The 26,710-nt window shown below is 48.3% G+C and overlaps 1 protein-coding gene across 1 annotated transcript in view; it reads left to right on the forward strand.

Moving 5' to 3' along the window:
- The first annotated feature begins 4,778 nt into the window (after positions 1-4,778).
- Positions 4,779-26,710, forward strand: part of LOC126542978 (uncharacterized) — a 107,002-nt gene continuing 85,070 nt past the window's right edge. Inside the window, exon 1 of the mRNA XM_050190109.2 lies at positions 4,779-5,140. Within this exon, the coding sequence (XP_050046066.1) occupies positions 5,049-5,140 (92 nt within the window). The 5' untranslated portion in view covers positions 4,779-5,048. The remainder of the gene's footprint in view (positions 5,141-26,710) is intronic.

Below are 26,710 nucleotides of genomic sequence, written 5' to 3' on the forward strand. Positions count from 1 at the left end.
TGAACATACGCACAGAGTCGTTGCCGGGAGAGGAAACCATTCTTCAGGGTGAACATGCGCACAGAGTCGTCGCAAGGAGAGGGTACCATAATTCAGGGTGAACATGCACACAGAGTCGTTGCTGGGAGAGGGTACCATTCTTCAGGGAGAACATGCACACAGAGTCGTTGCCGGGCGAGGATACCATTCTTCAGGGTGAACAAGCGCACAGAGTCGTCCCTAGGAGAGGGTACCATTCTTCGGGGTGAACATGCGCGCAGAGTCGTCGCTGGGAGAGGGTACCATTCTTCAGGGTGAACATGCACACAGAGTCGTCGCTCGGAGAGGGTACCATTCTTCAGGGTTAACATGCGCACAGAGTCGTCGCTCGGAGAGGGTACCATTCTTCAGGGTGAAGATGCACTCAGAGTCGTCGCTCGGAGAGGGCACCATCCTTCAGGGTGAACATGCGCACAGAGTCGTCGCTGGGAGAGGGTACCATTCTTCAGGGTGACCATGCGCACAGAGTCATCGCTCGGAGAGGGTACCATACTTCAGGGTGAACATGCGCACAGAGTCGTTGCTGGGAGAGCGTACCATTCTTCAGGGTGAACATGGACACAGAGTCGTCGCTCGGAGAGGGTACCATTCTTCAGGGTTAACATGCGCACAGAGTCGTCGCTGGGAGAGGGTACCATTCTTTAGGGTGAACATGCGCACATAGTCGTCACTGGAACAGGGTGCCAATCTTCAGGGTGAACATGCGCACAGAATCGTCACTGGGAGATGGTACCATTCTTCTGGGTGAAAATGCGCACAGAGTCGTCGTTAGGAGGGGGTACCATTCTTCAAGGTGAACATGCGCACAGAGTTGTCGCTGGGAGAGGGTACCATTCTTCAGGCTGAACATGCGCACAGAGTCGTCGCTGGGAGAGGGTAACATTCTTCAGTGTGAAAATGCGCAAAGTCGTCGCTCGGAGAGGGCACCATTCATCAGGGTGAACATGCGCACAGAGTCGTCGCTCGGAGAGGGTACCGTTCTTCAGGGTGAACATGCGCACAGAGTCGTCGCTCGGAGAGGATACCATTCTTCAGGGTGAACATGCGGACAGAGTCGTCGCTGGGAAAGGGTACCATTGTTCAGGGTGAACATGCACAGAGTCGTTGCCGGGAGAGGATACCATTCTTCAGGGTGAACATGCACACAGAGTCGTCGCTGGGAGAGGGTACCATTCTTCAGGGTGACTATGCGTACAGAGTCATCGCTCGGAGAGGGTACCATTCTTCAGGGTAAACATGCGCGCAGAGTCGTCGCTGGGAGAGGGTACCATTCTTTAGGGTGAACATGCGCACATAGTCGTCACTGGGAGAGGGTAACATTCTTCAGGGGTAACATGCTCACAGAGTCGTCGCTGGGAGAGGGCACCATTCTTTAAGGTGAACATGTGCACAGACTCGTCGCTGGGAGAGGATTCCAAGCGCTCGATTATTTCTTTTAAGTAGGCATCCTGACGCTGTTCGTCGGTGGTGTTAAGCAACTGACTCATAGAAAATACGCAATCGAGGGATTCAATGCGCGAAGAGTCACAGTCGGCCATAAGGTAAAGGGACAAACAATACGCATCTTCGTGTAGACTCCCTGTCTTGCATACGACCGTGTAGGTGCACACTCGCAGGCGCAGTGCCCATCGTGCGAGTCTCCTTGTAGGATCTTTTAATGAGGCGTCAAAGAGTGGTCGCAAACTACTGTGAACGGTCGGCCGAATAGGTGAGGGCGAAAGTTTGCAACTGCCCATACAGGAGCCAGGCACTCAGGTTTTGTAATTGAGTAATTTGGCTCCGATGGGGATAGGAGGCTTCTGGCATAAGCGATGACGCAGTTCACTCCAGGTTGATGCTGGGCCCAGGACAGCGCTTATTCCGTAACTACTCGCGTCAGTGCGGACTTGGGTCTGGGCTGATGGGTCGAAGTGGGCCAAAATGGGAGGAGTTGTGAGGAGTGTGGTTAACTCGGAAAAAGCTGCGGCTCGTGCAGGACCATAGGTCATCCCACTAAATCTAAGGGTCGACATCATCATCTTGGAGTAACACGTAGCAATATAATTTTATTCTTCGTGCGTGTAGTCGTTGCAGTAGAAATGTCGCAAAGTAAAAAATGCCCGTGCACTACTCTGGATATTTATTTTACTTGACAATGCAAACAAGCTAGTCATTGGATCATATTTCAGCACGCCAGTTGTGATAACGTCGTACCTGCCTTGCACAAGCCGCTCCACCTCTATAATCGAGTGCTTTACGATCTGAACGCTTCTCTTTCTGTCATATATATATATATATATATATATATATATATATATATATATATATATATATATATATATATATATATATATATATATATATATATATATATATATATATATATACACAGTTTCCCCGGTCCTGCAATTATTTCTCTGTTCTGGTTTGCGTGCCCGTGGCTTCCCATCTGCCTAGCCGCAGCATACACCAGTGAAGGGTTGAATAACTAAAACTCATGTATAACAATTGACGGCATACGGTTGGGCAATCAAGACTGGCCTGTAGCGCTGTATTAATCATGTGTAATCGCTTAAGAAATGACATTCCCTGATGGCAATGATTTCGGTGCAGTGATTGATAACCTTGCATATCTGAGGCGATTTTTGTCTTAAGCACAGGTTTTGTCGAGTGTTTGCATTGACATTTTTTTACGACATAGTCAAGGTTACGCAATTTATTAATGCAGTTTGTTATAGAGCGGAGGTCTGGGCTCGGTCCCTGACAGACGCGGAGGCGTTTGAACAGGAAGCTTTAGCTCGGGCTCAACTCCAACGCAGCCTATTCAAATACATGTAAAACGCAGAAACGCTGTTCTGAGATTAACCCTGGACCGATTTTAATAAAATTTGTTGCATTTGAGACAGAAAGTTAAATTCTAGTGACCGTTGGAAGCGTATTTTGATTTAGAGCCTGAATTTTGTTAAAGGAATTTTCTAAAATTCGGAAGTTCGAAAGAAACATAGAAGCACGAAGTTTACAAATTAATAGCTCTGCATCAAGAACAGATATCGCGGTTCTGTAAACGGCACCCATGAGATAATTAATAGTGCACAAATTCTTTTTGTCACTTTATGTCTTAGGTGAATTTCTTACGTTGTGTACAAGGGTTGTGCAAAAGTTAGCGCAAAGGATCGTACCGCAAAGAAAACGCGAGACTTGAAGAAAGGGATAACATGAGGCGGTACTCACACAACTGATGATTTAATGACACGAACACTGAGCTCATATAGATCAGACACACATGTGCGCCGGATAAGAAACGTAAAGACCAATGAAAACACAGAGCGACCTTCAACAGGGGTGCGATACAAATGCTAACATAAACGCTGAAGACTGCTGAAGCACTGAACACGTGTGTGTCACATAGAAAGAAACAAGTTCTTTCTGAGAAACAGTAACTGACGGCGAGCTAACCGCAGTCACCATGCCTAAAGCGTCGCATGACCACTGCCTCTACAATCTCTCTTTCCAGTTGGCCATTTTTTCTGCCAATAATCTCAGTCTTTGATAACAAAGGAGAGCATCCCTAGCAGTAGCGCTACGGAAATCTATCTTAGCATTTGTTTCGCACCCTTGTTGAAGGTTGCTCTGTGTTTCTATTGGTTTTTACGTTGCTTTTCGGGTGCGCACGTGGGTCTGATCTATATAAGATCGGCATTCGTTTCATTAAATCATCAGCTGTCAGTACGCCTCGTGTTGTCCCTTTCTTGAAGTCTCGTGTGTTCTTTGCGGTAACCTCCCAAGTCGTGAATCGCCAATGGCCTGTACCCACACTATGTTACTATTTGCCGTCTTGGCCATGTTCATGGTATTGTCTATTTCGTTTTGTAATACATAACTGACTTTCCTTTAACGTAGGTGTCGGGCTCTTAGAGCGATGAGCCCTGCGCTTGCTCAAGAAGAAACGGGATACGCATAAACGCGCTGTACCCAGACACGCCTTTGCAGGCAGAGTGGTTTCGAGTTCGACAACTAGGCAGAGGGAGGAGAGAAAATGAAATCTTAGACGAAGACTCGGCGCAGGCTGTATAGATTCGAAAGGCGTAATCATAAACCGACGAGGTGATTCAAACGGGGAGAGCGAAATGCCATGAAAAGACGGGGAAGTTGCGACGGGAAGGGAAGGGAAGCGTAGCAGGGGGCGGCAGAAAGTTAGGTGGGCGGATGAGATTAAGAAGTTTGCAGGGACGGCATGGCCGCAATTAGTACATGACCGGGGTTGTTGGAGAAGTATGGGAGAGGCCTTTGCCCTGCAGTGGGCGTAACCAGGCTGATGATGATGATGATGATGATGAGTGTGAGAGGGGGGGGGGGGGGAGGCTTAGACGGGCTGCCTCAAGCCCAGTGATCAAACAAGTCGTGAAAGAGAGAGGATACGAGGCACGGACCCGCACAAAGAACCGCTCACAGTGTTCCGTCAAAAAGCGGGCACTTAAGTCGGCAACCGGCACGCACGCTGCTCTCCCATCACAACTGAGCCGCTGCTGTACCTCTGCGAGCGTAAAGCGTGTGTGTTTATTTTCATTCTAGAGAGAGCACCGGAGCGGGCCCGTACCTTCTGCAACCAGTTCTCTCGTTCTCTCCGCCCAATGAAGGCGCGGTGAGAAGGGTCACGTGACGCTCCGCTCTCCCTGTTTTGGCGAAAAGGTGAGAGGAAGCGCTTCTCAACAGCGCGCGGAGGAGGAACGCCGGAATCCCGCGTGCGTTTTTTGAGCGCCCGCCGGCCGCTCGGCATTCTTGTGCGGCAGTGGCCGCCGGTGGGTGCATGGTGGCAGCGGTTGCCGGAGAAAGCGGTCTGTGTGTGCTCCACGCATTCTGGATGCCCTGCGGTGCGTGCGACTTGGCTTTTGTTGGTGCCGCTACACTACTGCACAGGAGAAGCAGCGCTGCCGGATAGGTTCCTTTCCGTCCTCCCGTGGCGCGGCGTTCTCATCGACAGTGTTGTCGTCTGCTTCTGTGGCGAGCATGGTTGTGCGTCGACTTCCAAGATGATGAAGTGGAGGGTTCAGGGCAAGCCAGGCGGCTGCTCCACGAGGAAGAGCATCGGAATCCGATCAGCCAAGCGCGCCAACGCCGAAGAGTGAGTGACGCATGATGGTGATCCTCGATAGGCATTCCCTTCTATCTTTCGTCTGCTCGTTTTCATATGCGTCAACGTTTTGGTTGGGAGACTATACGAACCGCCGCCTGCCAAGCCTTAGCTACATGTGCAATTTTGTCGAATCGTAGTTTAACTTCGTGAACATCGCCCACGTGTTCTTGTTTAGGTCGCTGCGCCAACTCCCATTTTCCTTCGTGAGCTGAAACCAGGTTCGATCATGCAGTGTTCTGTGTACACGTCATGACAAAAAGCCTATGCTGTCTATATTGCTTGGCAATGAAGAATATGGCCAAGAAGTTAGGAAAGCTATAAAATCAAAAAGGAGTTAAAATCTTCTTAGCTTTCTCTCTGCGAAAGGGTGTCTCGGCGCAGGCCTGTTTACCATCTTGTTTTCTTTTTTTCTTTTATTGCATACCGAGTCTTTCTTATTCCTCTCGCCTAATGCGATAATGCATACGACTTACCACTAACCAAAATTCCTGGAAGGTAGCTGGTCAGCTGTCGGGGCTCTCAGTAGAGAGATAAGAGCGCCGTTAGCATTTTGAAACTATCTCCCAGTAAAGCCTTCGTTAGCGTAAGCGCGGACGTACGCGTCTTCACCGCACTGGGAACAATAAACCGAACGTTATCTGGCGTACTTCAAAACATGCTTTTTCGCACACAGGCCGTGTCACGCTTTCTCCTTCTGTGGCGCCGATAAACAAAGCAAGCATTATCCGCACCTCTCTCCGCTCTCAAGAACAAATTACAACGCCGTAGCTTAAGTGAACAGCGGGCCACCACCACAGCAGTCTCGCATGCCGCACGAAAGTTGCTCGCGTCCCTTGAATGAGGAAGGCAATCACCGCCCCAAAATTAAGCGCATTCAGACAGCTTGGCCCCCACGCTCCCTTTTTCCTTCACTGCGCGCGCGTCCCAGTCCTGTCAGAAGAACGCGGTGGGCGTTGTTGTACGCCCGCGCGACGTGCTCAGGGCACGCGGAGGGAGGCGCTCGGCTCGTGAAACAGCGCTCGCTCGCACGCTTTATTAACCTTCGCTGCATTCGTGCGTAGGAGACGATACGCCGAGGAGTCGGCGCGCTTGCAGCAAAAGTGCGGGCTTGGCCCGGATGCAAATCTAGGGGAGCCGCTGGCTGGAAATAATTGATGTCGCCCGTCCGGAGGCGGCACAGGCTGCTTGCTTGCCCTTGCAAGCTCGGCGGGACAACGATGTTCTAGACGCGAGTCTATGCGAAGGAGGCCGCGGTGTTTGTCGCCGTCGGGATGGTGGCCGTCTTCACTTTATAGTGCGACGCCAGGGTCGAGGTCGCGGTCATCCGTCGATTCTTTTAGCCTATCAGCGATCGTTGCGCGTTCTTAGGCGCCTTATTTATGTAACTGGCAAAAAGGCACCCCAATCACGACGGGCGGTAATGTGTTGGGAACCATCCTTGATGATTACGTCCAAAACCGAGAGTCAGGGTGGATACATTAGCCATTGTAAAACCTTACGTCGCTGGATCGATTCTCCCGTTTGCAGACGCCGCGTGCCGACGGGCCGGAATGCAAGAGTATTATTTACCTTACAAAGCAATTATCAATTAGCTGCTTGTCTATTACATCCGACTTGACGTTCACAGTTCCTCGGAAGCCAATAAACGTGCGCGACATTAATGATTTGTTTGTGTTATTTGCGTGTTGTCTGACGAATCATCAGAGACACTTGCAAGATAGCATGGGTCGACACACAATTCCAAAAAATGCTATCTCGCCATCTCTCTCACACCTGGCTGTGACAGCAAGTGTTTCGGGAATGTCCGTAAGTTTTTAAAACTGCGTTCGACATTTTTTTATAAGGGTGCTGGGCCGGTATTGCTGATATATAACTAGAATTATGCAAGCCGCGGGCACGGGTTGCCATTTAAAGAGACAATATGTTTAGGCTAACAAAGTATTCTTGAAGAACTTTATTTTCGTTTATTTCGAGATAATGGGTTGATTAATACAAGAGGAAATTAATGTCAAAGTTACAATTTTCACATTTCGCCGCAAAACCCCGGTGCCGGTGCATAGGCCAGTCTGACGTCGCGGACTTAAAGCATCTCTCTTTTTCGCATTTAGGCTGTTCCAGTGCAGCGACAATTATTGAAACCTCCTGACTTCAGTCCCTGGCTCTTTTTGGAATTTAATTTAGCCGAATTTTACCGCTACATATGTGAACTCACTCGGCGCAGACGCCGTCAAATTTCAGGTTCGCGTCGCCTACAGTCTTTCGCCTCTTTTCTCACTTGCCGTGCCTTCTGTCGTGGTAAGAGCGGCTTTTCTTTTTTTTTTTTCTCGCATTGCATAAGGGTAATTTACTAGGACAGCTTAAGTAACGTTTTATCCTTAACGTCAACTTGAGATTTACAGTTTTGGGCGCAATAGTGCATATATCACGCCACTTTCGAGAGGCTGCAGCTTCGAGATTGTTAATCCGCTTCCCTCAGCGTCCCTGTTGAGATCGATGAGTCATTGAGCGTCCAGGGTTGGCGCTGTGCACTCAGCATCACTTGGACACGTCAGCGCTCAGCGGGCTTCTATTTCTCTTTACTTAGACGAGGCAATAAAAGAAGGCGTATACGAAGCACGTAGCTTGCATGTACATACTCGAGCACCCGTTGCTTTAGCCCATAAGATCTCGTCACTGCAAAGCAATACCTTCCGTTCTTTGCTCCCTTCGCCGTCTGCCAATGTACGAATCGGCTGCCATCACGAAGGCTTTCATTTATCGACAGTTTAATTCAATAGAAGCGGATCTTTAGCGCAGGAGTTCTTCCCTCGGGAGAGAGACTCGGAGTGAAAATGTGCGCTCGTTGGAGCAGTTCCATCCAGATGACAGCGCGCTATCCACGAACAATGTAATACCGCTTACAAACACTAAGCATGCTCCTACTTTTTTTGCATCGACCGTCTGAAATATCTTTTGTATACCGGCGGCGCTAAACCGACAGGTTCGAGGAATGGCGCTGCGGCAGGCTTGCGCAACGAGCACGACGTTTTCTCTGCTTCTGGGCTTGCGGCAGTGCGCCTCTTAAGTATGAACCCCATGCAAGCGATCTTGCGCGCGACAGCGACGCGATGGCGATGGCTGTCTCGTTCGCTCGTCGCCTACAAGTCGCACCTCATACGAGCGATGACTTCGAGATGACTCCCAGTGTTGCCGATATGAGGGCAGCAATATAGGCGCCGAAACTGGCGTGACGCGTGCTTTATTAGCTTAAGTTGATGGGTTTTACTGTAAAAAGCAGCATAATATATTTATGAAAGTCTTCCAGTAGGTTCTTATCCTTGCACGTATAAAAATTCAATCGTTTGCTCGTTCCGTACGACAATCGGAAGTACTTGAGTTATGTACATCCAGTTCCGGCTTCGCGCTTATATGCTAGTCGCTCATAGCACTTCTGGGCGATGAGCGACGAATTCTAGATTTGCAGAACCGAGCGATCGCGCGGCAAGACCAATCCATCTGTTCACGCGACGGCCCGATCCGTCGCTCGAAGCCGTCGCTGTCGCACACAAAATCGCTCTCATGGGGTTTAGCCTTTAGAGAAGCCGCCGCTCTACGTCAAATTCGGTCTCGCGTTTATGCAGACCAGTTGGCGTATAGTACGTGACTACCAATACACCTTACTCCGTTCCTTTACTTTTTATGGGAATCTGCTGTCTTCTAAAGTACTCGCCACTTTGGCAACCATACTATGACTGCAACTTCTCGTCCCCTCTTGAAGGATCCCTGAAATGGTTAGGACAAATTCTGTAGGCGCGTAGGGTACAGCCACATTAAAACATTTGTACCACAATCCAAGTGAGGCATCTCATATTGAGAGAACTATGGACGATTACAAGTTATCCTCCTCCTTAGCCGTGCTTTTTCTCCTTTACTTGTTGGCCGAGGGATCGGGCCTAAGCTCCGCCTTCACTGGCTCAGCGTCACGATGTGACGCCGTGTCTGCTTCCAGTTGTCTCGGAGCCAGCGCGCGACTCCAGCCTCTGCGCTAGCCGCCTGGCCGCCGATGCCCAGGCTTACTAAACTAGAATACGCATCTGCCATCTGGGATTCCGAACAAACTTAAATAATAAGTAACATCGAAGCCTTGCATAACCGTGCTGCGCGATTTTTTTTTTCAGATTATTCACGTTATACCGGCGTCACCTCGTTAAAGAATAAAGCTGAGTTGGACAACTTAGCACTTCGCCGTAAAATTTGTCGCCTATCACTTTTCCATAAGCTTTATCACCATCCACCAATTCATGATAATTTCTTTGAGTCACCACCAGTTATCTTTCCACGCCGTGACCATCCATACAAAGTCAAACGCATTAACTGCCAGTCATCACATTATGCATATTCGTTCTTACCCCGCACAATAACTGAATGGAACGCCTTACCATCAGACATTGCCACGGAACCTGACTTGACTAAGTTTCAAGATTTAATTCGCTCACGACTTGTCAACTAATTTTACTATTATTATTTTTTTTGGTACATTTACAATGTTTTCGATGTTTGTTGCTGTTTGCTTTTCATTGCAGTTGCCTTATGTTCTCCTAATATGTACTAATGTTTTTCTCTGTAATAATTGTGACTTAATTATGGTATATATTACCTATGTTTCACTCTATTATTACTTTTATTACACTCTCTTGCTTTTAGTATGATGTACAAACTGTGACCAGTACCTGTGATCGCCCCCCCCCCCCCTGTAATACCCTAGTAATGAGGGCCTTTGAGGGTATTTTTGAATAAATAAATAAATAAATAAATGAATAAATAAATAAATAAATAAATAAATAAATAAATAAATAAATAAATAAATAAATATTGGCACAGCCGATGTGCGAACGAGGATGTGGGTGACTTTTTTCCTGAAGAGGTACAACGGCCGAGTGGTAATTAAAGGCTACCAAGTCCAGGATTATTCTCTGGTCAACCTCTTAGTGAACACAGCAACGGGTGGGCTCCCGGATGCGGTTCTGGATCGAGCTGCTGTGTCGCCAAAGAAGCTTTTTGAACGAGGTTCGGCGAAGGTGACTATTCTGGTCACCCTCTTTAACCAGCTGGAACTCGAACGATCGCTCGGTCGTGCAGCGATCAACAATTCTTCAGGCCATAGCGATGAAACAACAATTTTTGCGACAGAATGCCATGACGGAAACTCTCCTGTCTGCTTACGCCACAAGGCAAATCACCCAGCTGAAATTTTACCGCCAGAAATTTTTGACGTGTCTTCTGATAACCCAGAAGTATGGATCACTTTTTACGATGTCGCAGCGAAATACATTGACTGTCTGTCTGACCAAAACCGAGTCCTAAACGTGCGACAATTTCTCTGTGGTGTACCGAAAAAGTGGCATGAGTTGTTCGCTTGCTTACGAACCTTGGTGCCTGTGGAAACAGAGCTTTCTGTCAACATTCCGAAAAAATTAAGTGCAGCGATGGGACCAGGCGCTGTTTTACCGATTTAAGTCTGGTTCCCGGCTTGACTACTTTCTTGAAAAGCAACCACTGCTTCGACTAGCAGAAACACAGTTGCCATTAGGGTCAGTCTTAGCGCTCGTAATTCGCAGTCTCCCAAGATATTTACAACGGCATGCACAAATAAAAGGTCTGGAAACTCTAGAAGCACTACTAGAGCTGCTACAAGCATTCCTTCACTACTGGTCTGAGAGGAGCTGCAAGACGTGGCCAGATCTTCAGACACAGTCAGATTCTCATTCCAGCAACTCGGATGGAAGGGTGCCACAACTTAAAGATAGTGGAAATATTAGACTACATGCGGCCCAATCAGGACCCGGTGACTTCTTGCTGTCATCGAAAACGTTCAAACAGAAACAGATGACACCAAATACTCAGTGTGTTCAACCGAAGCGAAACTATACCATCTTATTGATTTCAACTTTACTTCACATACAACTTGAAGTGAACGGACAGAACCTGCGAGCTCTTGTCGACCGTGCAGCTTCAATATCAATACTCAAGAGAAGTAGAGCAAATGCAGAGCACATTTTCAGTCAGGTCAGTTTTTGTGCGAGCTTATGACGGTCTTGAAAAGGAGCACCTCGAATGCATAAGCTTAAGGCTAAAATATTAGTCGTAGTACGCGGAAGTTCTTGCCTCAGTTATAGAAGGCATCGAATACGACTTCCTTCTCTCTTTCCCGGGCATGAAATTGTTGAGGCTAAGTATTAATCGGGCTGAAACCGTGTATGTAAGCCCCAATGAAGATAATTCGGAACCGGGGCTGATGCAAACCGAATTCGCAGGCCGAGGAATGGAGACTGTATTCAGAGACTCTATGCGGAATTGTTCTGCCCGGGAGGCTATCCTCCTGGTACCACCAAGTTTGAAGTCCCCTTTAAATTAAACGACACCCCTATAGTCCGGAAAAAGTCATACAACTTATCGAGAGGAAAAAAGATATGGCTAAAAGAAGATCTTCAAAAGATGTTACCTGCTGGTATCACCTACCCATCTGTATCGCTGTTTGCGTCGCCAATCACCATCGCCCCAAAAGAAGACGGTAGCCTCAAACTGCGCACTGACTATATAGAGCGATCAACAACCAGGTACATCTGATCCCATTTCCGATGCCTCGAATAGACTGCATCATTGACGAAACAGGCAGATGCGCCTGGTTTTCCAGGATAGGTCTTTGTAAAGGCTTCTGGCAAATGCCACTTCAAGAAGAAACCAAGCAATACACCGCCTTTGTGACACCATCTGGCATTTATGAAAATAATCATCTTTCATTTGGTTGCAAAACTCGCCCACCTAGTTTCAGAAGATGATGAATACATTTGGTTGCAAAACTCGCCCACCTAGTTTCAGAAGATGATGAATACAGTTCTGAGCCCTTTTATTGGTCGTTTCTGCAATTTATATGTAGACGGTATCGTTGTATACTATAACAGTGAGCAGCAACATGAAGAACACCTTGCGCATGTTCTCACGGTCTTGTCCTAAGCCATGCTAAAGGTTAGCTTAAAAAGAAAAAGCCAGTTCTTCGAAAACGAAGTCACTTTTTTCGTCGAGTATAAGATCGTACCACCAAGAATACGAAAAAAGAGTCCGTGACGCGCATGGCTAAGCTTGTGAAGCCATCTGATGTCCATTTGATTCGCGTGTTTTTGGGACTGCCCGGCCATTGCAAAGCGTTTATTCGAGACTATGCTATGAAGACACGGTGCTTAACAATTTTGACGCAAAAGGATGTAGCGTTTCGATAGACAGAAGAATGCGATTGCGCGTACGAAGAGCTGGTACACATAATTTCTTCTGACCATGTACTTCGTCTTCCCGACTTTTCGCTTTCATTTGCACTAAATACACATGCGTAGCATTACGACATGGAAGGGGTTCTGTATGAACGAGACTCCACCCGGGCAACTCATCAACAGCTTTGAATGGTGGGTTACTACAGTTACACTTTGACCAAGACGGAATCAAACTACACAACAAGTGAGAAAGAAGCTCTCACTGTCCTAAAAGTCCTTGAGTACTTCCGCTCCGACTTAGAAGGAGCAAAATTCAAGTTCTATACTGATCATGTAGCACTGACACACTTTTTGAAGTTGGCGGCACTTAAAAAAAGATCGAATGCTGAGTGACCGAGCTTCAACAGTTTGACTTTGAAGTCAGTCATCGCCCTGGGGCTTCCATGAGATACACTGATGCTACGTCAAGGTTGGTGGTCACGCCTATTTCAGTTCACCAAGAAGCAATAAACGCCGCCATAGTTTGGGAAGGAACTGATGCACTACAGCCCTCATCGACAGGAGAAGTTGCAGTGCCTCCCACCCTTTTGTCTAAAATCTTGGATCTCTATCACAATAGCCCCATTCAGGTGGGGATGATGGGTTTTGGAGAACCTACATGAAGCTTCCGAAGCGATTTACATCGCCTCACATGAAACGAGACGCGAAGATGTATGTACGATCATGTCACGAATGTAAACTGAATAAGGTGAAGTTCAAACAACCCGCCGAATAAATGACATTGCCGAGACATTCAGGGACGCGATTCGAAGTTGTCCACTTAAACTTCTCCGAGCTGCGTAGGAAGTCCGAAGATGTGAATAAAACGCAAACGTTCTTTGTTTTCGTGGACGAGTGCACAAGGATGGTAGCAGCGAAACCAGGAAGAGAGGACATCAACAGTGTGATCTCATTACGCAACCGCAAAATGTTTGACAACTTGAAAGTTTAGATATCCGATAACGGCCCAGCCTCTGGGATGGGCACAGCGGCGTCGGGTAACACAGATTCACCGCGCCGTACCATCCAGCTGCTAATGGATTGGCGGAATGAACAACCTGAAGCAATACATCAGGCGTGTCTCATCACAACCGATCGAACACTACAGATCTAGGATGTACACCACTCTCTGTTGCAACTGGAAAACCAACTTACCAGCTGATGTATCCTTGGGAGTCGACAAGATGGTACAGCTTACAGAAACAAGAGCAGAATACAACCAAGCGAATTACCGTGAAAGAATGAAAAGAAGCGTTGATACCAAACAAAACACGTTACCAGCGCTGGAGGTAGGAAGCTTTGTTCTTGTTAGAAAGGAACTATCAGACACTGGCTTTTTATATAAAGGACCGTATCGTGTCGTGAAAACCGCAAGTCAGCAAGGCAACTTAAAAACTCTGGTGTATCGGTACGAACGAAAATCAAGAATCGGCTTCTATAGGGAACCATCCCAGGAGGGGTGAAGAAAAATGTGGGTGGGGTAAAGCGTGCCGAAGGAAAAGAAATCGGAGAACAGGAGGCAGTCAGGGAGATAGAGATAAAGAAAAAGTTGACAGTCTCTTTAGCATACGCTAAAGAGCATGAAGGCGAAAGCCTGCGCGCACGGGACATTAATTAAATTACCTGACATTCGCATTCGAACGCCTCGTCACTTCCTATTATTTTCTCCCACCAAAGGTCGTGGGTTTTGGTGCCACTTTCTGGTGGCATACAATTTTGATGCCATAACGCCGTACATCGGATTTTCCGATCCATAAGCCATCTAAGGCTTTCGCTTCATAAAGAAGTTGGAAATGGCGACATGACGCTTGTTTGATCTGTTTATATGTGCGGGGTTGCTAACAATTAAACGTGTTCACTATTACGTTCCTGCCGAAAATTTACTCCAGCAGCAAAGCAGAGCATTTGGCTCCTGCCATTTTAGCCCAGTGTTTGTCCGGTTTAGCTCTGTGCAGGCCGTTCTAAAGTTCCCGTTTGCGCCTCCGCTGATCCAGTACAACGACCAGTCCGCTCGCACTTGCGTTTACCCGAATACCGGACGCGCTAAAGATAGAAAGAAGAAAGACGGAAGAAACTGTGAAAATTTCAAAGTGCACACACCTATATATTTCTCCTCATTTTCTTGGTCTAAATAAATATTTTCCAGTGTTCCTCATAGCGCTTGCTCCGAGCTGCAGAGTTTTCGTTCCTTCTTCGAGCGCACAGGACGACTTGTGACTTAGCTTCACGGCTTCGTGTGCCCCTGCCCAACCCAGTTCTGTGACTTTTTTGTTGTCTCGTTCTCGAGCGTGCACCTGACGAGGAAAAAGCGCGAGAAAGACAGAAAATTCAGAAAGGAGGGGTAAGGAGAAAAAAGAAAGGAAGGGGCGACCGTAACCTCGTTTTCGTGAAAACGCAGGCGGTGCGAGTTATCCGCGCGCGGACTGGAACAGGGCGTGTCAGCGTGCTTGTTCACCGGCTCCGAACAATTGACTCATCGCGTGTTCGACCGCCGGAGAGGCGGGAACCCGCGACCAAGTGCGGCGGTCTCGCGTCGGCCTCTCCGCACCCGCGTCTGCGGGCAAGTCGGCAGCCGGTCGCTGGCACCAATAATTATTCGCCACTCTGTGCGGCCGCGATACTCTTCGGCGCCTGTGGAGGCTGCGGGATGCTTCGACTTCGCAGTAACGCATTCCTTGGCCACCTGTCTCCAGCCTGCGCAGCGCGGCTGATGCTACCGGTCTGTCCGCAGTGGGACTTGCCTGCGCGTTACGACCGACGCTTGTTTTAGCGAATCGCTCCGTGCCACACCTGGCTCAGGCGTAAAAGCTAAACAAGTTCGCGCGTCACGAGGTTACTTGCGAGTGCGGTGAAGCACCAGTGCGCAGTCAATCAAGCATAACCACAGCCTCTAAACTCTCCGCCAGAGTCTGCACGTGTCGCCTGCGCCATTTCCAATCTCGCGCCGGCACTGCTGCGTGCAACTTGCGGCTTTTCGCCGTCTAACAAATGTTATCGCTCAGCGCAGGACGCGCCTGCATGTATCGGAAGTTTTTGGAACGTTATCGATGCTTCTATCCGTTGTCTGCTGTCGCCGAACCTTGCGCAACCTCATTGCATGTATGCGCGACGCGAATGGTGCAGAACTTTCCGGAAGACACGCAGGCACCAGCGAGTAATGTGGAACCTGCGCTGGCTCGCGTATAAAAGCCGACGCGCTTCCCCCGCTGATCAGATTTTCGACGATCGCCGACTGTGTTCGCCGCGGTCATTGTTCCTTGAGTGTAGCCTGTTTTTGAGGGCACAGGTTCGCCCAATAAAACGCTAGTTTCGTTACTCACAGCTTCGCGCTTTCTTCACCGTCAGTACCACGTGACAATATTTCTTCTTCTTTCCTGTCTTGCATTTTCGGTATTCAAGTTTTATTCACTTATTCTTCTTCCTCTTGCCCCTTTTTTCTGATAGTATACGTGCAACACGTCCTCGTATTTTAAAGTGAACCAGGAAAGTAGGGACATATAATGCGGCGTTGAATTTTCAGTCTGCTAGCCTCTTCTGATGTCGACGTCGCTGAAGATCTGTAAAAATCGGATCCCCTATAGGTGTGCACTCGTACACTTAAACGGAGTGAATGTTGTTAAATGTCTAGGCGCACGCGAGCGATGGCACATTAAAGGAATGTTAACCTCTTAAAAACTATAGAGGCCACATTGGCGATTTTCTTTTTTGCTGGTTGTGTCAACATAACAATTACCTGATCGACTGGTTAAAAGTAACTGAACCAAATGTTTTTCTACAACAGTACGTTGTATAAATACATCTTGTGCGTGCGTGCAGGCGTGCGCGCGATCGCGTGTTGTGGCCTTAAACACCAGCGTCTGCCAGAATAGACGCGTTACCGGGCCCGCGCCTCTTTGCTCATAAAGGCACGAGCAAAGTTTCGGCACGACCTTCCTCGTGTTCCGAAGCGAGCATTTGGCGCTCATGTTTGAGTAATGAAATATATAAGTAAGTCTGAGGCCTGTAAGGATTGGGGTCGGGTATGAAATAAATGTTAGCTGGCCCATGCCGTCGTCCGACTCATCCACGCTGAGGACGTTGTTGAAGGGAGAGACTGGTTCTCATCGAGAACGAGAAATATGGGATTTATTTCTACATGAAGGGTGGAGAACGTTACATTTCATCAGTCTAGCATGACTGGAAGAGAATGCACCATCAAGAGCCGAAAACGGCTGCTTAAAAACACTCTGTCCTCCCTAGATTCCTAGGTGAGGGAAAACTGCCGTTCAACCTTCGTTCAATGGCAGAGTCATCGTAGTCGACTCGCCTTTGAGGGGGAAGGTTCACGCACTCACTTCCGCACTTTGATTTCACTGAACACATCGAGGGGAGAGGGTTCTTGCAGACAGGGGTCTTGACCCGAGCAGGCGCCTCTTGATCCCAGAGCTGACCCCTCAGTGAGTAGCCGCCGCGTCTGTCCACTGACTGTGACGACTTCTGGGGCCCGATAGATCGCACCGCAAAACACCCTGTTCCAGGAGTTATCTTGCTCCAAGCAAACCGTGAAGGCAACGGCGAATCAACTAACAAAACTCGGTCCGCCGACCGTCACTAGACATGCCGGTGCCGTTGGGCTGTTGAGGCAGTGCATTCTTGTCCTTACAAAGCGAGTCGTCGAAGCGGGCTGGAAAGGGTTCGGAGGTCGCTTCTCCGAAGATCGCCAGCCGTCGCAGGCCGATGGTAACAGGCCACATATCTGTCAAAACCTTACAGAGCGAGCTTTATCGCGTAGTGAACTCTCATGTCGCCTATTCAAATCCATATAAAACACAGAAATGCTTTTGTGAGACAAACCCTTGACCGAATTGAATGAAATGTGCTGCATCTCAGAGAGTATCCGTTAAGTTCTGGTGACTGTAGCAAGCAGAATTTTGATTTAGAGCCTGCAATTTTTGACAAAGATTGCCGAAAATGGATCAGTTTTAAACAACTGGAAGCACGGAGCAGATATCGTAATTCTGTAAACTGCACTCGTCAGCGTATAAAGCAGACAAATTTGATATATGGATTACCTGAGTTTCTTACAATATCGACAACGGTTTTGCTAAGGTCCAACTCATGTTTAGGTGATGTATTTTAGAGCGGGTGTATAATATATGAATTTGGTTCGCTTTAAATGTTTTATTAGGTTCAGTTTAGACAGAATTCTGATATTGTTTTAGAGTGCAGCTTCTTATAGCGCCCGTTCCTGCGTTGAGCGTCGGCCTAGACGAGCGAACGAGCAGAGCGAACCATAAAAGAGCGAACGCGGAGCGCAGCGAGGGATGAGAAGCGAAGAGGTCGCAAGGAGGAAAGCGCGAGAGGAAGCTACAGTGAAAGCATGTGGACGTAAATGGAGGAGGAGCGTATGGCGAAAGCGTGAGAAGAAAAACGGAGTGCCGCTCTGCGGCGACGATGGCTACGAGGTGGTGCCAGAGTAGAGCGCGTCGTCTGTTCACCGATGGCATGCGGCGAGCAGGTCCAACGATACTATATGTTAAATCAAAGCGCTGCATGAGGGCAGGTCTGTTTGTGGCGGCTGCTGTGAATCGCGCCCACGCGTCGTCCACGCGCTGTCTCTCGCAATCTTCCGATTGGCGAGGCTCTAAAGCCCCTCAATCAGCTTACGTTTTAAACGAGGCAATCGCGCCACACTTCATTCCGTTTTCAACGTCCCGCACGAGACAGATTGTCCGCGCCAGCCAATATATGGCCAAATGAAAACACGCATAGAGCTGCGCTCAAATTTCGCATTAGGGAGTATCGTAATCGCCGGTGATATTTTTTTTTTCATTCTTGAGTTACAAAGCCGTAGACTTCGTAGTTTTGCTTCTTGAAATTTTGTTTAAAATCAGCTACCCAAATAAAGATTGGTTTCCCGCGGTGACTAGATTCCAACTTTTTCTTTCAAACGCAAAAAACCTCATCGAAATCTGTGGTTGCCGAAAAAAGCGCTATCTCCGTTTCCAGATATTTAGATAGGAGCCGCAGCAGAGTGACGATGCTCAGCGTTCTTTTTTTTTCTGTTTTTTTTTTGCCCAGTCAAGTTGGTGCGAAGACGTACAAATCGGTCGTCTTTGGCTCAGATGTTGTGTACCTTCAGCGATGCACTGCGTCAAATATGTGAAAATGATTGAAGCGATGCAGACGCAAAATTCGGCTATTTATTTGGCGACGGCGATGTGTTGTATTCTGGTCGTTCACACGACGTTGCTACGTTAAATAAGGGCAGCGAATGACGTTCGGACCGGCATGTACTGGCGACGGTCATGCGACGGCCCTTATTGTAAGTCGGTATAAGCACGTCGGACGACCGGCATTCTCGCAATAAGAAATTTGGCGAAATCCGCAGCACCGCTAGGAAACTTGATTGCGATCACCCTAAGCAGGGGGTAAGTTTTCAAAGGCATTCTTAAACAACACTATTCAACAGTGCACATAGTTATATATAGTACCGCTGAGTTCGCGCAGTTGTCCTCCTGCGTTCACGTATATACTGGTACTCGTCTACTCACCATCGCACGCAGGCGCGCTTGCCGAACGGCTGTGTTGAAACACGTTGAAAGTTGAGCTCTCGCTTCTCGACGCCGAGAGAGAGAGCGCCCGACAACGCGGCGCCGCTCGACGAGCTTGTATGTTCCGTGGTCTTGCACGATCTCTGCTCGCACTTCGGAGAAACAAAAATACGCGCAAAGAGCACACACACACACACACACACACACACACACACACGCACACACACGCACACACACGCACACGCACACGCGCACGCACGCACACGCACACAAACAAATAAAAAAATAAAAAGGAAGGAAAATAATACCCTCCGCTCCTGAAGAGCGGCAAATAAAGCTTTGACAGGAGGTTTTCATTTCTTCCGGGTGAGTGCCTTCGAGCAACTCCATGAGACAGGTGCGAAGCTTGCACGTGGTACGATTGGATGCCTAGCGCCAGAAAATTTGTACAATAGCTGCGGGCTCGCTTACGCTGTGATTTGTGCACAGATTTGAGCACACGCCAGAAATTAAACCAATGTCACTCTTACTTGCCTTACTTTTGTCTCAGCTTTGTTTTGTTCTCCTCGTGTGACCTGTTCTGCTCGTGTGCTTATTTGGCGAGGACCGTCCTAGTGGAGGGCTCTAGAATAATTTGTACCACCCGCGGTTCTTTAACGTCCACGCGAAGCACGGCGCCGGTGCTTCTTGCATTCTGGGCCCAGTGGTGCACGTCTATACCACGGCCGGAAATCGCGCCCGCGACCTCCTGCTCAGAGGCATGAGCCACTGAGCCACCGCGATGGGTTTCCTTGGAGAGTGCTTCGCGCCGATTTCAGTAAGGCGCGCATGAAAGGTGCGAGTCGCGAGTTGCTGCGTCCCAGTCCGGATCGTCCAGCCGCTCGCCCGCGCCGCGTCTTCTCGTCCCGCATGATCCGAGAGAAGAGGAAAACGAGCCGGCTCTTCAGTCCCCTTCCACCTCTGGCACACTGCGCTGTACCCTCCCCCGAGCCCTCAAACACACCCAGCTCCCGCTTGCGCGCCTCCTGAGAGGAGCCAACAGATCGGTAATCACCCGCACAAAGCACGTATTCAGGCCGCCTGTGTGCGTGCGCGTGCTGGAACTTGAGGCCCCCGGTGCCTCTGGCAGCGTCTGGCCGCCAGCGGCTGGCTTTTACACCGCGCGAACATCCGGGTTTACCGGTATCGCTGTCCAATGTCGTGGACACATTTGTCGATGCCTTCCTTGCGCAAAACTGTTACGATCGAGACCTGATGATAAGTATCAGTTATTGAGGCTTGGGGATAACGACCGAATAGGGAAAACAAGATGTCGTAACTTCGCTGAAAGAGCGTTTGTTTATGTAATAAGATAAAGCTTGGCGGCGCGGTCGAGTCCTGAATCAAGCGCAAGACCTCGTTCTGTTATCCTTCACAGGACCTCCTTTTCTATGTAGTTCGACAACTAACTTTTCCGCGTCATACAGCGTTCTACAAAATGAAGAAATTGACTTAACGACGATCCTCGCACGGCGACAATTTACTCTTGCCACATTCGTTCACGTTATAGTTTTCTTTCTTCTTGGCCGCCACTCAGCTCGTGCCTATAGTATGTTTAAAATATAAATACAGTTACTTATTGATTTTAGTCAGTTTAGCGCCCCACTTGAGTAGTCCGGGCTTCCACAACGTTTCTTTCATGTTTTTAATGTGTTGCACTTGCGCTTACGATTCCCCATGCATCAGATTGACCTCCATAGCTCTGCCTTTTCTCTTCGTTGTTTTCCGAAAAAAAGTAAACGAAACCTTCACGACCACTACGAGATTCGTGCGTTCGCCCGCAAACCCTTTCGAATGTCAGTCCTGTTCCACTCTAATGCAGCGGCGGAGTGTAAGCTCCCGCAGCGTAGGCACCCGAGTCTGCACTGGAGGCTGCTCCGGTCAGTCGAGACAGCGACCATGCGAACGCAAGTGTCCCCGCGCCGCGTGTTCTTTCGCCTCAAATCGTATTTCTCTCAACCTCAAGCACAGTGTCCAATGCTAGGGCACGCCTCGTGGCTTCCAAGAATGTGCGCGCGCGTCTGTTTGCACTGAGGTGCTGGCCGCGGCATCTGATCTCTCTCTCTCTCTCTCTCCTTTTCTTTCGTTGAAATTATGAAGGACTAGTTACCCCAGGACTGTGTCCCTGTGTCGACACAAAACCCGAGTCTTCTCCTCCGGCGTCCCCGTCAGACGCCACCTGCGCTCGTGCCGTCGAGTAAGCACCGTGATTGACGCGGCCCTACTAGAATAAAACGTCATCACGTGGACCCATCCCGAAGGTAGTGCAGTGCCGGGCCGAGCCGCACCCGCGGCGGAGGTGCAGTTCGCCATTAAGGGGCCCACATACATAGCTTCGCTGGTCATCCTTCTTCACAGAGTGTAAAAGCACTGAGGTGTTTTTCTTTTTTTTTTTCGTGTCCGCACTCAAAAGCTATCATCATCAATGGTTTGTACCCGTGTAAGTATTCATACCCCCGTAAGCTAGCAAAAAATGCATGGCTCATAGCCCCGTAAGGCAGAGGGTACAAGCACACAGCAAAGTGAAGCGAACAGTGTTTACATTCCTTCGAATCACGCATACAACATACAGAACAGCATGTCCAAAACTTTCATCATCAGTGCACGGGTCATACCACCGTAAGCAAGCAAAAATGCCATGGCACATAGCCCCGTAAGGTTTATGGCTACTCATGTTGCGTATCATGTTCCCTCTCTCGCTCATGTTCCCTCTATCCCGCTTTCGTCCTTTTGTTCCGCCTTTTCCTTCCCCCAGTGTAGGGTAGCAAACCGGACGCTCGTCTGGTTGACCTCCCTGCCTTTCCTCTCGTTGCTATCTCTCTCTCTCTCTCTCATGTTGCGTGCGTTAAATGCGATGACACTACCCCTGTGGTCGCTGTAGGTGATTTCAATGTGGATTTGTCGGGCCCGAAGAGAGAGTGGTTTAGGCGTTTCGCGTTGAAGACATTTCGGTTGCGATGCCACACCGATCCGGTCCAACCAACCGCACAACGGCGTACGTGCATCGATTTGACACCATCAAAGAATGTGTCTGCAGTTGCGAGTATGCCGATCGGTATATATCATAGCGACCACAAAGACATTGTGACCGTCGTTACTAAGTGACAATTAGTGATGCAATTAAGTATTTAAGACAAGTTCTCTTACCACGACGCTTACAGCTCCGCTGGCCATCCAACATCGCAAGGCAGAATGGTTTTGATCTTTTTTTTTTCTTCTCTTGCGCGGTTGCCCTTATGCATAATACTTTTTACGACAAAAATACAAAAGGGCGCCACATGTATACGAACAAGCTTGTTTCGTGCATGGAGCCTAACAAAGATCGGCTTATTATATTTTTTATTTATCTCGAATTGAAAAGACACCAGCGTAGATCCTATGCTGTGGGAGTGTGGACGTGTTCAGTTTAGAGATCAGCGTGTAAAACAGTGCAGAGTGACACACGGTATAATTTCTGTCGTCGTTCCCCCGACGATGTACGCGTCCCCGACTTTGACAGACTTCTTTGCTATTGGTATTTTAGAACAGCAAGTATCGGTGCTGAACGCCTTCCCTTCCGCTGTTCTTGCATCGCTTCCCACTAGCACGTATCTTGGATCATTTTGGCGCTTTTCTAAATAAAAGACAATCGACCTTTCCTGTATTAGGGTTCCGCTGGCACGTCTTCGCGCTGGCCGGCGCATCGCTCGGCGAGCGACACCGCGAGGCAGCTCGACAACGACCCGGCAATCGCGAAACCGCGCGGCACCCACGCGGGCGAATCTCCAAGTCAATGAAATCGGCGGCGCGCGTAATCGCCCACCTTTTCGGCGCCGTTGTACACGACGCAACACGCGCGCGGGGGCGCCTGTGGCTTTGCACGGCGCTTGGCTTCTTCGCGGCCGGATGACTCGGATGCCAGAGCGGCGTAATGGGTCACAGTGCGGGGGCCACGGCAGCGTGGAAGCACTTGTGCCCACGAATTCCTGCGCCCGAAGAGCTCGCTCCTCCCGGAGGCACAAGTTGGCTGCCGTGCGCAGGGGCGTCGCGTGTCGTCACTGTCGTCACTGCAGCCGGGCCCGCGCATGATGGCCCGTCGAGTCCTGAAAGGATGAAGCCACCGGTATGCGATAAATGCCGCAATAAACACGAGGCGAGATAGATATCTTCAATAAGAAAAAACCGACGGGTTGGCCCTAATCGGTGCGTTCTAATCATGCTACTCAGCTTTAGGGTAAACGCGGAACAAGGTACAAATTAGGAAAAATACCTTGGCGTTAGGAGAGAAGCACAACGAACGAGCCTTCGTGGAAGTTTCACGTCCACGCACCGGCCGCCGCGTGGATGTCAGTTATGGGGCGATAAACGTTTCACCAGCTTTCAAGGTGGCAGCCAATCCGCGCGACTAGAACACTAAGGTCCATCGAAACGTTTTGCACTTCAAGTAAGAGATGTTCGCTGGTTGGTTTACTTACGGAGGACGAGTTCGGACGACCGTAGTTATGTGCAGCGCCGAGGTTCACTGTCCCAGTAAACGCGAGACAGAGGAACGCGTGATAAGAAAGTCGGTGGACTGTATAGCGTTAGTTTTCAGCTGTTTTCATTGGGAATACACATGGAAAAGGGACAGGCAGCGCGCCTGATGTGGCTTTCTCACCTTGCGATGGACGCCTGGGGCCCCGCTCGCTGATATATGTCCGGCATTGCAGTTAGCTGGCATTTGCCTTTGCATATATACAGGGTGTCCCAGCTAACTTTGGCCAGAGTTGAAGAATATGTGAATGCCACTTAGCTGGACAGAACAAAGGCAATGTTGTTTGCCGTCGCTTGGAGATACTCAAACTTTGTTCATTCCGCCTAATTATATAATTAGTCTTAACTTATTATTCAACTTATTAATTGTTATAATCAGATGAAAAGTGTAAATGAGAAAATTGTAGAGCGACATGAAAAATTCCCGATACAGCTTTCTATAAGCCAGCGAATACATGTAAAGCGCCTCTAGCGGCCAGTCGCACGGCAATTTTGCGTGCATTTGCGGGCTTCTTCCACGCTCGAAAAAATTCTTTTATGTAGCACGTGTTGAGCAATAGAAAGCTGTATCGGGAGTTTTTAATGTCGCTCTACAATGTTCTCATCGACACTTTTCATCTGATTATAATACTTTATAAGTTTATTAATAAATTAAGACTAATTATCTAATTAGGCGGAATGAACAAAGTTTGAGTATCTCGAAGCGACGGCAAACAACATGACCTTTGTTCCGTCCAGCTACGTGGCATTCACATATTTTTAAACTCTGGCTAAAGTTAGCTGGGACACCCTGTATAGTTTTACTCCAGACTAACCGAGCCTTCTGAAAGACCACCAACACTATATAAATAAAACGGAAGTAATTAATTCCACTGAATGTAAAGCTTATAAGCCATCAAGGTGTAATAGAAAACAAAAAATTTGGTAGGCGACCCGACCGCTAGTTGAAGCAGATCGAATACTTTTTCTGGGCGGGTTGGGGTTGAGAATCGCGCGGAATCGCTGCTCACCCTTCGTTTGAGGTGAGCGAGGAGGAGCGTGTGAGTGCTTAAATTTTTGGACTGCACGTATGGTCGCGATCTGCCCACGAGAAAGGCCTGAAACCCAGATACCCGGTACACGGTAGTGTGGGCGTAACTCACTAAAGAAGATATTCTTTTCGAAAAGAATATAAACGAGCAAAGTATAAGTGCATCCTAAAAGAACAACCTGTGTCGTTGTTGTGCCGTTATCGATGTGCCGTCTTCTGTGAAGTCGCAGGCTATGGAGATATTAGCTCTGAAACAGCTTATGCAGAAAATTAATGCCATCGGATGCATTTCAGGTGTAATTTCACCGCGAAGCTTATACTTCATGCAGTGAGATGCCGACGCTGTACAAACAGTCACGCGTCTGGAGTGTGTCCCACGGGGCTGCGCCATTATATTTCTAGTAATCATAACGCATCTCATCATCACTACGCAGCGAGGTAACCAAACGGCAAGTTGGTACGAATATACGCCGGAAATGCGTCACATGTGTCGTTGGCCGCAGTGCGTACGTTTTGCTTTGGGTAGCGCCTTTTAGGATCAACAATATCTTCCGCTGCGACACAGTTTGCCGATTGCGGCGCCGACTCGCAGCGTTGTCGCACTTGCAGCTGACGCTGACAGAAGCAAGGCCGTGGCAGACGCGCCACGCAATGCATCGCAAAGGAAACACGTGACCGCTACACTTCCCGCATCCGGCGCCATGTGAGTGGAAGCTGCATACTTGCACGACCTTGTTTACCCGGCATGCTTCGTATTGCCGGTATCCATGCACTGTTTAGTTAGGCGTGTGTGAATACGAGAGAGAAAGCTCTACTAGTTCGGGGCAAGCTCCGATTTCCCCATATTCAAATAAATGTGAAATACAGAAAGGCTCTGAAAAGAAAATCGCTGAACCTACTTGAGCGAGATTGGTTGCATTTACAACAGAAAGCTTAATGTACCTTGGTCCGTCTTTCAGTCTCTGACTGATCTCTCCGACAGCCGGCGTGACAGGCTCGGTGTTGATATTGAAGGAGGTGGGGGGGGGGGATCATTTGCGGACGGCAGCGCGATGCACTATCCTCGCATACTGCTCCCTAGTAGTCTGTTGCATGTCCATCACCGTCACAGCAGCACCTTTCTCTCGCCATCGACATCTTCATGCTCGCCGGCTGTATGCACAAAATAAATCTCTCTCACTCTCTTTCGTTCGTCTGGCGGATGCATTTCCTCTTGCTTTTGATCATCATCCTCATACCTCAAGTTAGTCTCATAATTGCTCCTAAAACAACACTGTGCCACTTGTATAGCCTCCCAAATCACTGTTGTCAACAACAGTATTTCATGAACGGCCTCATGTAACCCGCAACTTATTTATTACAGCGAAGCTGTTAGCCTCTTGGCGGTCGGTATTTTTCGTGTCCTTCCTTGAACAAAAATGATAATAATCAGCAATGGCTCATCTTTCTCGTTATGCAGAGGCTACAAGCACTCGTCAAAGTGAAGCGAACAGTGCCTACATTCATTGGAATCACGCATACAACGTACAGAACAGCGTGCGTTTCAATAAAGAACAAGCTCTAAACAAGCATCCCAACCATCACTAAAGCATTGCATACCCCCCTCAGCAGTTGTAGTGATGGTTTTGGAACAATTTCGCTGGACTCAGGGCTGGGCAAAGATACTCTGCAATTGTATCATTATACGATACAAGGCACTCGGGCAACAAGCATTTGAGATACAGACACAAGATAGTGCCGCAATTATTGTATCCGATTTGACACTTTCCATTTGTATCTTAAGGTGCTTCGATACAGTGGCAAATTTCTTACTATATATATGTATATATATATATATATATATATATATATATATATATATATATATATATATATATATATATATATATATATATATATATATATATATATATATATATATATTGTAGCAGCAGACCCGTATGCACAAAAATGTTTACTTGGAAATTTGTGAACTCCGACCAACCTTGTTGCATTTGTCTGTTAGTATCAAAATTTTTGTCTTTCTTGCTCAGGGTATAATATTTTCATTCCGAAACAATCTATTGGGGTTGCTTTAGCTGCTTAACATGAAAGGTCCTTACACGCTGCGCTGTCAGCAGTTTTTGCTTGTCACTTTTGTAATTGGCGGGAGTCGCTGCTC

Source organism: Dermacentor andersoni, chromosome 2 (genome assembly GCF_023375885.2).
Source record: "Dermacentor andersoni chromosome 2, qqDerAnde1_hic_scaffold, whole genome shotgun sequence".
NCBI classification, from domain to species: Eukaryota; Metazoa; Arthropoda; class Arachnida; order Ixodida; family Ixodidae; genus Dermacentor; species Dermacentor andersoni.